This window comes from Suncus etruscus, chromosome 6 (assembly GCF_024139225.1).
Source record: "Suncus etruscus isolate mSunEtr1 chromosome 6, mSunEtr1.pri.cur, whole genome shotgun sequence".
Lineage (NCBI taxonomy): Eukaryota > Metazoa > Chordata > Mammalia > Eulipotyphla > Soricidae > Suncus > Suncus etruscus.
The window spans coordinates 61,535,368-61,551,658 of record NC_064853.1 but is presented as its reverse complement, the minus strand read 5'-3'; the positions used below and the strand labels follow the sequence as shown (position 1 = coordinate 61,551,658).

General features: G+C 33.8%; 1 protein-coding gene across 1 annotated transcript in view; it reads right to left on the bottom strand.

Moving 5' to 3' along the window:
- ZBBX (zinc finger B-box domain containing) overlaps nt 1–16,053 on the bottom strand; it is a 133,883-nt gene extending 117,830 nt beyond the window's left edge. Inside the window, exons 1-3 of the mRNA XM_049775576.1 lie at nt 15,986–16,053; nt 13,334–13,447; nt 10,277–10,367 (exon numbers count right to left, since the gene is read on the bottom strand). Coding sequence (XP_049631533.1) covers nt 10,277–10,367; nt 13,334–13,447; nt 15,986–16,053 — 273 coding nt within the window. The remainder of the gene's footprint in view (nt 1–10,276; nt 10,368–13,333; nt 13,448–15,985) is intronic.
- Nucleotides 16,054–16,291: the final 238 nt, after the last annotated feature.

Here is a 16,291-nt window from a genome sequence, read left to right as displayed (position 1 = left end):
TTGTTATTAGAAAAAATATATCATTTTGTTTTATTGTGGTGAATCATATTTTATGTTCAATAAAAATAACCATATTTATTTCAAGTGATTCAGACTAATATGTATTTCCATTAATAACATGCAAGCTGCTTATTAAGTCATATTTTTATCTGTTAAGAAAATAGGTGAGTGTGAATGAGGTAGGTCAGAGAAATATATAGAGACTGATAGATAAGAAAATATATGTATATCAAAAGTTATAGTCTATAGTCTATTAATGTAATTATTATATTTAAATTTCTAGTAATATTTTTATTTAAGCACCATGATTACAAACATATTGCAGTTGGGTTCCAGTCATAAACAGAACACACATACACAAACACACACACACACACACACCAATTATACCTACAGCAGACAAACTTGAAAAAATGCCATCAGTTGAAAGAAAAATTAGTGCCTCTGCCATCTGGCCATTAGCATCAGACTATGTTGTGTTCTTCAACCTTCTATACCTACAACTTTTCTTCAAATTTCCCATGAATGCTATAATTTGTTTTTCTTCCCATGTTTTCCCCACAAGTTTATTTTTTCAAATATATTAATTTTTATCCCAATGTTTTCTAATTTATTGTTTTTCTTTGATCCAAACTCCACTATAATTCCATGAACTTTGTAAAAGTCTCAAATACTTCCTATAAATATCTTTTCTAAAAGTTCAAGTTAACTTTTCGTATCTTTTCTTAACACGGCCTCCTCTAGTGTTCCACTACCATTATTTAGTAAAATTAACTCCACTGAAAATTCTTACCTTTGACATTTATTGTTCACATCGATACCCAGGATACTCTCTAACCTGAGTTTAAGCAATTTTCTCAGTATTTATCTCCATAGTTTATCTGGAGAATAATTGTGTAGATTTTGATTTCTAGTTTGCATGACATCGTAATACTGAAAGTCATACAATATACTAACATGAACATCTATTTATCTCTTCAGTTAATCTATCACTATGAACATACCTAAATCTAAATAACATTTTTAATATTCTTGGCTTCAAGATACCAACTAGTTATAATCTTCATCTTAAGATTTTTCCATAGCTAGAGAATATTGTTATGAGGGTGCCTGAGCAGCGCGGGTTTGAAACCAACTCCCTCACAGAATCCCTGAAGAAAGCAGAGAGACTAAGGTGTCCTGGGCACCTGTCCAGGTTTCCAATGCCAACGCCACTACTTAGGGCTCATAAGCACTGCAGGTCCTAAAAAAGACACCTAACCATGTTGGCTTGTGCATCTCTAGTAAATGAACTTCACCATAAAATGCAGAAAAAAAAAAAAAACAACACACAGCAAGTGTGACAATGGGGAAACAACACAAGCCAGCATCAAAAATATTAAATGAGGGCCTGGAGAAATAGCACAGCGGCGTTTGCCTTGCAAGCAGCCGATCCAGGACCAAAGGTGGTTGGTTCAAATCCCGGTGTCCCATATGGTCCCCCGTGCCTGCCAGAAGCTATTTTTGAGCAGACAGCCAGGAGTAACCCCTGAGCACTGCCGGGTGTGACCCAAAAACCAAAAAAAAAAAAAATTAAATGAAGATGGCAGCTCTGATGACCCAAAAAATGCCAACCATCTGATTAATCTCTCAGATAAGGAGTTTAGAATATAAATATGAAAGATCCTCATGAAAATCAAAGAAAACATAGCTCTAGCTGAACAAAACACAAAGATAGAAATAAGTAGCTCAATTGAAAAACTCAATGGAAAACCTCTCCAGCAGGGTAATACAGCAGATGAGGACAGAATCAGTGAACTGGAAGATGAAATGCAGAACAACTTCAACAGCAGAAGGGACTGGAAAAGAACCTTAAGGCAAACGATCAGAAAATGAAAAAAGTACTCAAAGAATGTGAACAGATGAAAATAGAAGTCTTTGATAAACTCAACAGAAACAACATAAGAATCACTGGAGTCCCAGAAGATACCCAGGAAGAATCAACAGTCAAAGTCATCATCACAGAGAAACTCCCAGAGCTAAAGACAGCATGCAATCAAATCCTGCATACCCGAAGAGTACCAGCTAAAGGAGACCCAAAGAAAAACACCCCAAAACACATCCAAGTCACAATAACAAATCCCACAGATAGCGATAGAATATTGAAAGCAGCAAGATTAGAAGGGAAAATTACATTCAAAGGAGCATCTATTTTCGGTACTATGGTCTCAGAAAAATAGTAGAACCAGTATCCATACTCTTTTTTAGTGGAGGTATTTTTAATATCCCAGCATGATGTGTTCTATCTTGGAGAATGTCCCAAGAACACTGGGAAAAAAATTGTACCCAGTATGCTGTGGATTAAGAGCTCTCTCTGTATGTGTGTGTATACATACATATATCTGTATATATATATATATGTATATATATACACATATCTCTCTATATATACACACACACATATATATATACTAAGCCACTTTTATTTCTTCCCTCAAAGCCAGTAATATCTTTTTAAATTTTAGCCTCATTGACTTATTGACAAGGAAGTGTTGAAATCATCCATTATTTGTTTACTATTGATGTCTTTCTTCAATTTTATTAGTTTTTAAAGTATTTTTCTGTCCCATATATATACATATATGTTTAGAAGTTTGATTTTTTCCTTTGATCAGTGAGAAATGCCCATGTGTGTCTTTTATAACCTTTTTAACACTTATTTCTGTGTTGTGTCATATTAACATGGCCACTCCAGCCTTTATTTATTTATTTATTTATTTATTTATTTATTTATTTTTGTTTGTTTTTGGGGCCACACCTGGCAGTGCTTAGGGGTTACTCGTGGCTGTCTGCTCAGAAACAGCTCCTGGCAGGCACGGGGGACCATATGGGACACCGGGATTCGAACCAACCACCTTTGGTCCTGGATCCAGCCTTTATTTGTTTGTTTGTTTGTTTGTTTGTTTTTGGGCCACACCTGGGGACGGGGATGCTCAGAGGTTACTCCTGGCTATGTGCCTAGAAATCACTCCTGGCTTGGGGGACCATATGGCACACTTGGGTATCAAACTGCAGTGCGTTCTAGGCTAGAGTGGACAAGGCAGCTGGCCCCAACTCTAGCCCTTTTAGGGGAGATTTTTCTTAAATGATTGTCCTCCAACCTTTGATTTTTATGTCTATACTTTGCTCTGACTATTCAGATGTGTTTCTTAAGTGAATAAAAATATTGCATTCATCTATCTGACTCATTTTGCTACTCTATGTATCTTAACTGGGGCATTTAGTCTATTGAAAGATTATTGGTATGGGATTCAGTGTCATATTTTTGTAGGATTGTTTTTGTTTGTTGGGACTGACTTGCCTTAAATTAAAGCATTCAACTTTTCTTTTAAGTTTGGTTTTAAGCCTGTAAAGTTTATGAACTGTTGTTTATCTGTGAAATTGTGTATCGTTCCTTCAAACCTGAATGAATGTCTACTGCACAAGGTATTCTTGGCAATTCATTTCATTAAGTTTTGTTTATATCTCACCACTGCCTTCAGGCCTTAAGAGTTGCTTGTGATAAAGCTGCTTTAAATCTTAAGGGTACTTCTTTGTATGCATTTTCCATTTTTGATCTTTCTGTTTACAGTATTATTTCTATGAATGTGGGTTTCATCACTGTGCTTAGGATGTCCCTTGGGGTGCTTTTCTTTGGATATCTTTTATCTGATACTCTTCAAACATCCAGGATGTAGTTGCATGCACTCTTTAGCTCTGAGGAATTTTCATCAATGATGTTCTTGACCATTGATTTTTCATCTCCATAGATTTCTTCCTGGATTTTTGGGACTCAAATAATTCTTGCTGTATCTATTGAATTTATTCCAAAGTTCTAGTTTCCTCTCTGTTTTCATTGAGGGTCTTTGCCAACATCTTATGTTGTATGAAAGTTTTATACCTATACTTCCAACAATTGGCAATTCTAATTCTCATCTTCATTTTTTACTAATGAGTTTATCACTCAGGTACAAATAAAAGTATATATTTCCAACTGTAACACTCATTTTCCAGCTCACTGATTCTGTCCTTATCAGCTACTATTCTTCTGATAAGGCCTTAGACTTAGGTTTTCATTACACCTACCAAGTTTTTCAACCTTGCTATTTTGGTTTGAAGTTTTCCCACTTTTACTTTCATATCATCTTGAGTCTTATTTGTGGTTCATTTGGTTCCATGGATTCTTTGAGTTCTTTGAAAATCCTCCCCTCCTAATTTTCTCTCTAGAGACTTACTAGAAAGGCTATTTAGGTGGCTGGTACTTGTTAGATCTTTGGAGCTACCACCTTCATTCTCTAAGCATGATGATACTCTGCATTGATTTTCCACTGTGTCCTTTGTGTTGTGTTTGTTACATGTGCTGGGATTCATATACTATATAAGTGTAGACTTAGGAGCAAAGGGGACACTCTACTGTGTTTTTTTCACTTTAGGCAGAACATACTCACATGAAACATTAGTCAATTTTTCTCTTCTCAGAAAAAATGTTTCCTCTAGTAATTAGTAAATTTCTCCGTAAGCAGTCATCCTTTCAAAGATCTTACCTCCAGCAACTGACACCTCTAATTCTCATCTCCAGTTTTTACTATTGAATCCATCACACTTCGGTACAAATCAACAAATATTTCTGATTGTAAAAGTTATATAATAAAGTCTTTCATAAATCTAATAAACCCCTGTTCTCAGATTCATGACAATATTAGGCACACGTGGAAATGCACATGCTTACTTCAGGCTCTGCTGCACTTAAAAATTATTCTAGGTAGTACCTGAGAAACCATATGAGATAGCAGGGTATCAAACCCTGAATAGCCATAAGCAAGACAAGTACCCTATTTGCTGACTTATTGCTCAGTCCACTATAACATTTGCCATTACTCATTGCAACTCATCCTTTTTTATTCAATGATCAAATCAGATTCAATTTATTAAAACATTTTTGTTATATATTAAACACACCAATATGATTTTAAAGAAATATTAAAATTGTCAACTAATATATTTATATAGTTCTCAAAACTGTAAAGTATCTGGCAAATACAGCGCATGATTTTGGTAACAAAGTCTAAAATGTTTAGACAATTTTTCTAAAATCACAAAGCTAAGAAAATGAATTGGATATTCTTATGTTTATTGTTTAATCTTGGCATTATTGATATTTTAAGCTAAATAAAATTCTGTAATGGTGGAAGTTGTCTCTATTATTGATCAACAAAACTACTGGCTTGCACATATTTGAAAGTATTAACATTCTTCAGTGTCTATTTCTTGAAGTTTATTTATATTTGTGTTTCTTGAAGTTTATATCATATATCTTTCTTATTTCTATAAATTAATAGGGAACAAATTTTCTCTAAATTTCAACTACACATGAGAATTTAAATAAAACTCAATTTCTGAAATTTGCTGAGAAATTGCATGTGCAAAACTAGAGAGCTTAGTATGTGAGGTTATAAATGTGCTAATTAAGACACAGCAAGAAATTCTTTCACTATGTGTATGTATATCAAATCATCATATTGAACACTTGATATATCCTTATAATTCTCTTAAACTGGGAAAGAAAATTATCTAATTAAATGGGGGAAAGGAGTTAAAAACAAGAATAAAATTTTTTATTCCAAAACAAATATTCCACATCCCTTCCCTATTTTAGTTCAGAGTAAATCCAGCCACAATTATACATTTAACTGCTGAGTTTATTTTCTCACAACTTTTATTTTTTCATGGTACCCTTTTTATTTTCAGCTGTGTACTAATCACATACTCTTCTTATCAAACCTATGTATTCTTTAACAGTTTTCAAATAAACACACTGCCTCTATAATTGTAGTCCTAAACAAAGCAAGTGAATATACAAGAAAGAGTTCACAAAAAAGATCAGAGAGAAGAAATATCAATTTGTATTTATATCATATTAGACTAATTCCCAATTTTAGTTGTTACAGTTAACTTGATATATTAGTAAGAAAATATATGTATAAATAAATTATAATTATAATAAATAAAAGCAAATATGTAAGTTAATCATGTTTAAAATGTATTTACTAATATGATGCATGATCAAAAGAGCTCTGGGATACTATTTGTTCCATACCCTATAAACACAGAGAAAACAGACATATGAACAAAACTAGTTAATAATGTTCATAATCTTGTTAGTGTTTTCCTTTTTTTCAAAACTTTGAGCTAGAGTAGTTTCTTGCAACTTCCAGGACCCTCTTGCATGATTGTTTGCTCAATGAAGAGCCATATGTATGCAAAACAACGGGTGCCAATTTTGAAACATCCTCATAACTATCAAACCCTATTGACCCCTGTGCAACTTGAGTACTGGTGAATAATTACTGAGTCTTAATTAAGTGCAGGAATAATCCCAAATAGTCTTGGTAACTATATTAAAGACTCCTGTCTCTCCAACTGAAATTTTATTACTTGGTAACAGAAATAGTCAGAATAGCAGCGACATGAGTACATTTATGTAAATAATAAATTATATCAGTATGCAGATAAGAAGGAATATAAAGTTCTACATTCAGTCCCACCAAAAGATTAAGAAAAATTGGGAAACAAAGAAATGCAGCTTCATCGATATAAAGGGACAGAATTTAGTGAAGTCTTAAAGTTCATCAAAGTTGTAAATCCCGGTAAACAATGGCCTTATATAAGCATTCAATGTGATAGCAATAGAAATTTAAACAATAACTTGAAAATATTTTCAATGAAACAAAGAATACTTCATTTAGAATATGTAAAGATGCATATAAATGGAATTATAGTAGTTTTTAATATATGATAGAAGTATTTAATAAGTGCTATTAAATAGAGCAGTGTTTTAAATACATATTAATAATAATATTTGAAACAGAACTCTAGCTAAGGGAGATAGCTTAAAATGGAAAGAGTTAAAGAAGTATAACTTAGTAAGAGAATAATAATAAAAATAAAATATTATTTTGAAGCAGATAATGTTATAAGTGTGTAAATTGTAGATGCCAACTGGCCCAATGAAAGTTTAATGATGAGCATATAAAAAGATAAAGCTAAGTTAACACTTAACGAAGTCATGACTCTTGTTTTAAAGATTTTATAAGCAAAGAATTGCCTTATCTAAAGTCACTTGTCTTGTTTAATAATAATGTAATGAAATTTCTAAAATAGTAAAGGAGCTGGAGTGGTGGTGCTAGAGATATGGCATCTGCCTTGCAAGCGATAGCCTAGGACGGACCACAGTCCCCCCAAACCAGGAGCGATTTCTGAGCGCATAGCCAAGAGTAACCCCTGAATATCACCGGGTGTGGCCCCAAAACCAAAAATAAAATAAAATAAAATACTCAGTTAAAATAAATTAATTTACCTTTTCTTGATCTGGAGGCTAGCTCTTGCTGGTATGGGGTTTGGGGAGACTCCAGGCCGAAGGCCTTCTCCCTAGCTTGGGGGTGCTGGGAGGCTAGGCAAGCCCCCGGCCGTCCACCTCTTCTTCCCCGGTCTCCAGGCCTTCTCTGGGGGCCAGCCCAGGTAGTAAGAAAGGTGGGTTCCAGAGGACTACTCTAAAGGGATCTTCAGGCTAACCCTGCCCTTCCCCCAGTACTAGGGGAGAAAAGGCACGGGAGGAGGGCGGCCAGATGTCTGGCTTCTGGTTCTCCACCAAATTTGCCCCCGTGCATACATATATATTAAATTATCCCTGTGATTAATATATGCTTTGCATATACAGAATGTCCATCTTTTATGTTGCCCTTTCTTACACCCCTACAAGCTCATTTCTAGTCCTTCACTCCCTCATTCCCAACCATCATTACCCCACATTTACCCTTTTTACCTTCAGTACTGCACAGGCCAAAATCACTGACCAAAGTGGTACACCTTATTTAACACCCTCCAACTATTTTAAAAGACATAAAAGGGATAAGTATATGTTTTTGGAATATTTTATATGTATTTCCTTATCAGCTATAACTCTTACTAAATATTCTCTTATGCAGTGACTATTTTTCCCACAATTTTTCTGTTCTTCTCTTTGTGATCTGTTCAATAAGAAATTCTGGTAGAAGGGTCTCTCAGTTTAAAGTTTATGTTTGAATCAAGTCACAGGGATTTTTGAACTTGTTCTAGCGGCCCCTTTATGCACCAATAACGTCACGTGGCATTGTTCCTCTTTTACATAGACACATTAAAATGGGAAAATACTATACATACAAACAAGTTCTGATCTAATAAAGATAGGAACATGTAGTATATGAAAAATGAAAAAGTTTCCATAAGATTAGTCTTGGAATTGTATATAAAAATATTTCCTTAGGATTGTTCTGTGACTATTACCCCACCTAGACCTTCCAGGTGGGGGCGCTGTGGAGTTGGCAATAAATAGCTTGATGGGCAGGGAAGAGGGGTCCTTTTGCAAAAGCTGTCTGCAGGCTGCAAGAGAACTCTCTCCTCTCTCTCTCTCTTTCTCTCTTTCTCTCTCCTCTCTCTTCTTTCTCTTTCTCTCTCTCTCTCTCTCTCTCTCTCTCTCTCTCTCTCTCTCTCTTCTCTCTCTCTTTCTCCTCTCTCCCTCTCTCTCTCTCTCCTCTCTCTCTCCTCTCTCTCTCCTCTCTCTCTCTCTCTCTCTCTCCTCTCTCTCTCTCTCTCTCTCTCTCTCTCTCTCTCTCTCTCTCTCTCTCTCTCTCTCTCCCTACCTCCCTCTCCCTCCCTCCCTCCCTCCCTCCCCCCAATCTTTTACACCCTAACCTTCTTGTCTGTGTGGATTATTATTTGCTGCGGATAAATATTACCAAGGTCTCCCCCCAAAAGGGGACAAGGGGATGGGAAGTAATTTCTCATTCTGGGGACTGTTCGTGGATTCACAAATACCCAACAAAGGATCTAACAGCTCAGATTCATTACAGGAACACGCAAATCTTGTAATGCTATGGGACCTTACACCCTGAACATTGTCATAATGACCTGGCTCAGGCCTCAGAAAAATGGACATTCTCCATTCACTCCTTAACCAGGGATGCCATCTACGAAACAACCAAGGTTGTCTTATCATCTAGAAGCAATCCTCTACTAGGGAAGACCCTACCGCTGCTCTCACATAGACCTACTCAAGAGACTTACTTCCCTTAACACCCAGAAGACTTAACAAGGACCTGCTTTCAGGACAGGGTGCTCTGCATTGCCCTCTAATTCTGAGGTGAAACTAGAGGATGCTCCACATCATCCTGACTCCGATGAAGGATATGCACAGATTACAGGATCTTTAACTTCAGAAACATGACACCAACAACAGTGACTGTGAAAAATAAAAGTGTATTGGCACTACAGACAATGACTTGGGTTGGACAACCTAGTATGACTGGAGCCTAGAAATGGTCTTATGCCAAAAAACTTCAGTGGTAAGGTCTCCTTGTATTTAGGCCAAGGTTTTTCCTTTCCATGCCCCCCATATTTTGCTGGACCTATGCAAACAACAATTGCCACTCTAACACCATCTTTGCTGTGCTCCTTTGACTCTAATCCTTAAAAAAAAAAAAACAACCACTTAAACTTTTGAGGTTAACTTAAACTATTATGCATGTGTATGGAACTGTAAAAAAAAATACTATGCCTTCAATGTTAAAGTAGTTACATAAATATTGTGGCTTTAGATTGCTTTGTGTACTGCTAAGAAATGTTATAATGTACTATAATCTGGGACTTGAGGGACAAAAAAGTAATTGTGCATGGGTTTTGTTTTATTTTTCTTAATGATCTTTTGCTGAAAGTTCAAAATTAAGGTGTCAGCAAGGGGATTGTTCTGAGAATTCTGTTTATGGGTGATTGTCTTCCCACTGTACTTTACCTTGTCTACTTTCTTTGTATCTTTGATATCATAATAAAAAATAAAATAATATAAAAATAAAAGAAAAATAAATTAATTTTATATCTGAAAATACTTTTATGTTTAAATAGCTGCAAAAACGTGTGAATAAGAATTACTGTTCAATAAGTAAATTGCTTAATTTGTAATTTACAAATGAGATAGAAAACAGAAAATAACTGTTATTATTAATAAAAAATTTTCAAGCTGGGTCTAAATTAACATTTATTTTCAAATAAAAACATATATGAATACTTGTATTAATTTTATATTAATGAAAATAATTCAAAATCAAATCATATGTAATATTGTTACAGTAGTATTTACTGCAGTATGATTAGAAATTCCAACTTCTGAAAAGGCAATTTATATATTCTTGTTTAGCACATTGAGAATCAAATAGTATTTTCTTACCTTAGTAACATGCTTTTTATTTTGTGATATCATATGTGATTGATTACTCAATTTTCCCACTTGTCCAGATTTCCAGTGATATTCACTTGACCTTTAATACATATATAAATAGAACACAAAATATGATTACTTTAAATGAAAACTAGATATTCAGCTTCATGAAATGGAAATTTAACTGTTAACATGTAACAGGAGACCACATAATAAAAAATCAGGTATCAATAATGACTCATTATTCTTAGTCATTCTTAAGTATATATATACCACATTTAGAAAAGAACCAATTAAAGAGAAATATCCAAAACAAATTTAACAAATATATTATATAAATCGTAGTCAATATAGTTTTACTGATTTATAAAAAATTTACAGACTTGTATAATTTTTAAAACTGACATAAAATGCAAAAAATAATAAGGAAAGTAAGGCAAACAGTACCCAAAATTATAGCAGATTTCCTATCACCGATGATGATTCACAAACTGAGAGTTTATGACACAGATTGAAAAGAAAGGCAAGGTATTTGGTTTTACAGTTTTAAAGAATTATTCTTGCAAAATTTCTCTGAAGTCAACAGGTCAGAAAACCAATTCCTATTAAAAATAATGAGATAAAACCTTGCCAGGATCACACAGATAATAAATAATGTGGTCAAGATCAGAAGAACAGAATTCTGTCTTCTTTTCTTGTGAGTGGCAGGTTCTCATTCTGGCTGTGGCATTTCTTGTTGATGTGATCTTAGAGAAGCATTTAACTGATATGAATTCACACAAGATTTAGGACATTTAAAATATAGATAGAAAAGTCTTCTCAGTTAAGGAAAACTCATACGTTAACTTCTGGTACTCTGATTTTCAAATATTTTTAAAACCCACTGGAAAAAAGAAGAAACTAAGCCCAGAAATGTGAAGGTTAAACCAAAGAACTGACCATTAGATCACTGGGAGAGGAGTAGCAAGAGCCACCAAAGAAAATAAATAAATAAAATGGGGTGGGGTAAAATCAAATAAGATTATGGACATTTTAATATGTGCTTTTCAATATAAAGATAACTGCAGCAAATAATAAATATTTGATTATATTGGTTTAGAAAATGCCATGTAGGGATTATTTATTACTAGTAAAAAGCACATAAAACATGAGTTTTCTATAGGAAATTATTTTGGGAAAATATTTTGGAAGAAAATTTTGCTATGTCAACCAAATTGTAAAGTCCAAAAATATATAATTTGACCTAAAATTACATGTTTAAAATCTTATCTCATAGAGACATTTGCGTGCATAAGCAAAAATATACATAGAAGTGTTTAAATCAGCAATTGTAATCCCCAAACACTGAGCATTAAGTACCAAAAGATAAAAGAATTATATATCCAAGGGTAAACCACTCAGCTACTAAAAGAATGTAGATTTGTGTTAATTTGTGTAAAATTTTGCAGAGAAATTAGATATAGCAAGTAGAAAAGTAGAATGTGAATAAATTAACTTGCTTTTTAATTAGCTAAGTTTATTTGTAAAAAAATATAAAAAACCCATATATACATATATACTAGTGAAAAAATATATGTTTATACAATGGAAAAATATTTGGGAAAAATTACTAGCTAACAGCAATAATTGAAATGTTTTGCTTACCAATCTCATACTAAGTATATGTATTGTCTCTCATATTACTATTAAACACTGCTATCATATTATTTCTATGAGGAAAAATTTTCAGTAACGTCATATATGCAAGAATATCAGAATTTCATTAATACAATTATGCTAAAGAGCATATCCTAAAATATTCCAAACATTGGCAGTTTAATTTTATACCAATATATGTAAGATCCTGTATTCATATTTTAATCAATAAATATTATCCAAGCTATAAACTGTCAATACCCTTTGAATAAAAATCTTATTAGAGGGCACAGAGGTAGGACATTTTGCCTTTCATGCAGATGACCCAGGACAGAACAGGGTTCGATCCCTGGCATCCCATATGTTCCCCTGGGCCTGCCAGGAACAATTTCTGAGCACAGAGCCAGGAGTAACTCCTGGGGGCTGCCAGGTGTGCGAAAAGAAGGAAGGAAGGAAGGAAGGAAGGAAGGAAGGAAGGAAGGAAGGAAGGAAGGAAGGAAGGAAGGAAGGAAGGAAGGAAGGAAGGAAGGAAGGAAGGAAGGAGGGGAGGGAGGGAGGGGAGGGAGGGAGGGAGGGAGGGAGGGAGGAGGGAGGGGAGGGAGGGAAGAAGGGAGGGAAGAAGGGAGGGAAGAAGGGAGGGAGAGGGAGGGAGGAGGGAGGGAAGAAGGGAGGGAAGGAAGGGGAGGGAGGGAGGGGAGGGAGGAGGGAGGAAGGAGGGAGGAGGGAGGGAGGGAGGGAGGGGAGGGGAAGAAGGGAGGGAGGGAGGGGAGGGAAGGAGGGAGGAGGGAGGGAGGGAGGGAGGAGGAGGGAGGGGAGGGAAGAGGGAGGGAAGAAGGGAGGGAGAGGGAGGGAGGAGGGAGGGAGGGGAGGGAGGGAGGGAAGAAGGGAAGGGAGGGAGGAGGGAGGGAGGGAGGGGGAGGGAAGAAGGGAGGGAAAGAAAGGGAGGGAAGAAGGGAGGGAAGGAAGGGAGGGAGGAGGGGAGGGAAGAAGGGAGGGAGGAGGGAGGGAAGAAGGGAGGGAGAGGGAGGGAGGGAGGAAGTAGAGAGGGAGGGAGGAAGTAAGGGGGAAGGAGGGAGGGAGGGAGGGAGGAGAAGGAAGAAAGGAAGAGAGGGAGGAGAGAGGAAGGAAAAGAAAAAATTCTGTATTATATTTCAGATTATAAATAGGTCAAAAGATTATACGAGAGGATAAATTAGTGTGTATAAGAAAGCATGTAAAATTAAGAAGAAATAAAATTAGAATAATTATTTAAATGTAATGTTTCTCTTATGTGTGGGTAATAAAGTATAGACAAATTCAGTTCTGTTGATCAGAAAAAATCAAATTATTCATTTAAAACACTTTGTTTTTAGAATGAAAATTAGAGATAAAATTATCATTTACATCATAATTTGGGTAATTCCTCAAAAATTATCTAAAACTGTAACCCACTGTCTTTCTTCCTTTTCTTTGCTCCTTATGAATTGGAATTCCTGTAGTTTCTTTTCCATCTCTTGATTCTCCAACTCTAATTGTGTTTTCTCCATCTTCAATTCCAAAGAATTTCTGAAGATGAAAGATTACAACGCAGAATGTTCATTTAGGGTATACCAGCAAGAACATTAAAGGAAAAGTAATTTTACAGTAACCTTTGTAATAAGTTAAAATTATGAATAATAAATAAGTAATGAGTGTTTTACTACTTCCATTAATATTTCTTTGAAATATGGTTTATAAAGTTAGCATTTGCCTTTATTAATGTTTTCTCTAACAAAGTATTTCTTTAAATATTAGACTTTCCCTTTTTTATTTTACTAGCAAGTTAAATCACAATTCATTTTATACATAATTTGTGGTTTTATGTATGCATAAATACCAGTGATACACACATAGAAAGGAATTATTTTATAATTTTACAATATTATGTCATAATGAATTCACAAGTTTGAAGCATAGTGTTTAAGATAATGATCTTTCACTGTATGGATAGAATTTAAGTTTTGTTGAAATCATTATTTGAAAATCTTCATTATATCTACTTTTATGCAAAAATAGAGATGGGAAAGTGAGAGTTAGCTTAAAGCCTAGAAAAAAGAAAGACATATTGCAAGTTTTATAGAGGAACTTCAAAAAGATAAAAGGAGCTGAATCAAACACTACCCAGATTTCTCTATGAAGGAAAAAGAAATGATACAAGAACTATTTTAGGACAAAGTTAAACAACCTTATTTATTTGTGTGCTAAAGATCTTTATACTATCAGGAGATTATCTAGATTTTAATGTATTTTACATTTTTGCTCTTTTTACATTTTTGGCCTTTTTCTCAGAATTTGTCATGAACAACCTCATATACCTAATCTCAACTTCATTATATTTCATGAATAAATATCCTTCTTCCTATTTCATTAGAGTTTTACTATAATCAGTAAGGTGGTATGAGAACCATACATGATATGTATAGGAAAAAAAAACTACTCTAAATACCAACAGACATCCAAAGACATAAAGCTAATGTATGTCCTTTATGCACATTCATCAAAGATAAGTCAGTTCAAGATAATCTCTAATTGTATAAAATCTACAAAGATTCTGGTAGTGAAGCAACATATTTGTTTCATCCCAACAGTGATAAAGCAAAGATATTGTAAGAGTTTTTTTTTTATTATTAGACCCACCACTTAAGAAATAATACAGACCCACCTACCTTTTGTAACACCATAAAAAGTATGGTATTCTTATGGTACTATACCATATATATATGAAGCTAGAACATGAGGCACAATAGAACTTCTAGTATAGAGAGATCAAGAACTGAAAAAGAATATGGCTAAACTATCAAGTTGATTATACATTGTTTTGAGAAAGTCCCAAACATAATGTGAGCTGAGATAGAAGATCAATAATGAATGAGAAAATCGGTAATAAAAATGTTCTAGAAAAACATAAATGCATGGAGGCAAGTAGAAAGAAGGATTGGTATATCAAAAAAAGTTAAAAGTTTGGTGTCATTATCTATTATTTGCAGAATATAGAAAATGGCAGGAAATGGAACTATTGAAGTAACAATGGATAGATAATGTAGAACTATTAATTCATACTGAAAAATTAGAAATGTTATCCTCTGAGAAATGAGAACTATTAAAGGATTTTAATATAACTGATCAGACTTACATTTCAGAAAGTTCATTCTACTCACATAATAGAAAAATTAATTAGAAATTATAAGGTTGCAGCAAAGCAGTTAGGCTTAGTGAGTAATACTAATAATACAGTGATTATGCTGACCTAACTGAAGCTTAATTCCATAAAAAAGTAAAATTGGCAATTCTAACAATAATTAGAAAAATATGATAAATCTAATGGTGATAATGTCATATATGTGTATAACAATTTCCAAATGACACCATATCCTTATACAGTATTTCAAAATATAAAAGAAAAATATGAAAATATCTAAAGACATTGATTAATCATAGTACTATCAAGCTGGATCAAAGAACATATAAATTAAATTAAAATGGATACTGTGGCCCTATTATATCCTGCCTGGTTCTTACAGCTATTTCTGAGGGAAGTTTTAGAAATTTCTAATGAGAAGATCTTCTCAAAGCGAAACAATATATTAAATTTTTAGGATCTGTAATTTACTAAACCATGTTATGAAATTCCCATGATACCAAGAATTACTTGGAACTGACTGACTGCATGCCAGACAATTCAGAATAAAAGATATTTTTCTTTCTGTATAACAATATTTAACTATGCAAATTTATTGGTTATCTCATACTTTTATTAAATTTAAGTTTAAATTCTCACATAATAATTTTATATTTAAATAAATTATAAAATATTTGTCACACTCTTCTACTGTTTCAATAATAACCCTAATTTCTATTTTGAGTCTTATAATTATTTTGTTACTATTCTAAATCATTGATCTAAGATATTTAAACACATCTATGACAAAATACAGCATTGTGAAGAAAATTAAAGATCACAAAATCTGAATTCGATTATAAAACGCACTATGTAAAATCATGAATTACAATTATAGAACTCTAACATCATTATTTCTCTCTATATAACAAAAAATAGTAACTTACTTATATTTTAGTTTTACTGAATTTCCAGATTTTCCCCATGGAAGAACTATAAAGTCTTTGCTATTCATGCTTATGTCCTTGATATCTTATAAAATTATTATAATTTGTGGAAACTTCTGAAAAGATAAGACAAAAGATATCCTGAGACAAAGCACTAATTTAAAATTTTGAAAAGCACATTCAGAACTATTTTAAATCTATGTGAGGAAGAAGATTGAATCAAAGTTTAAAAATATTACTATACTAGACATATTGAAGTTGTACAATATTTATATGCTCATTAAAATGTTTCAATGGCCAGCTCCA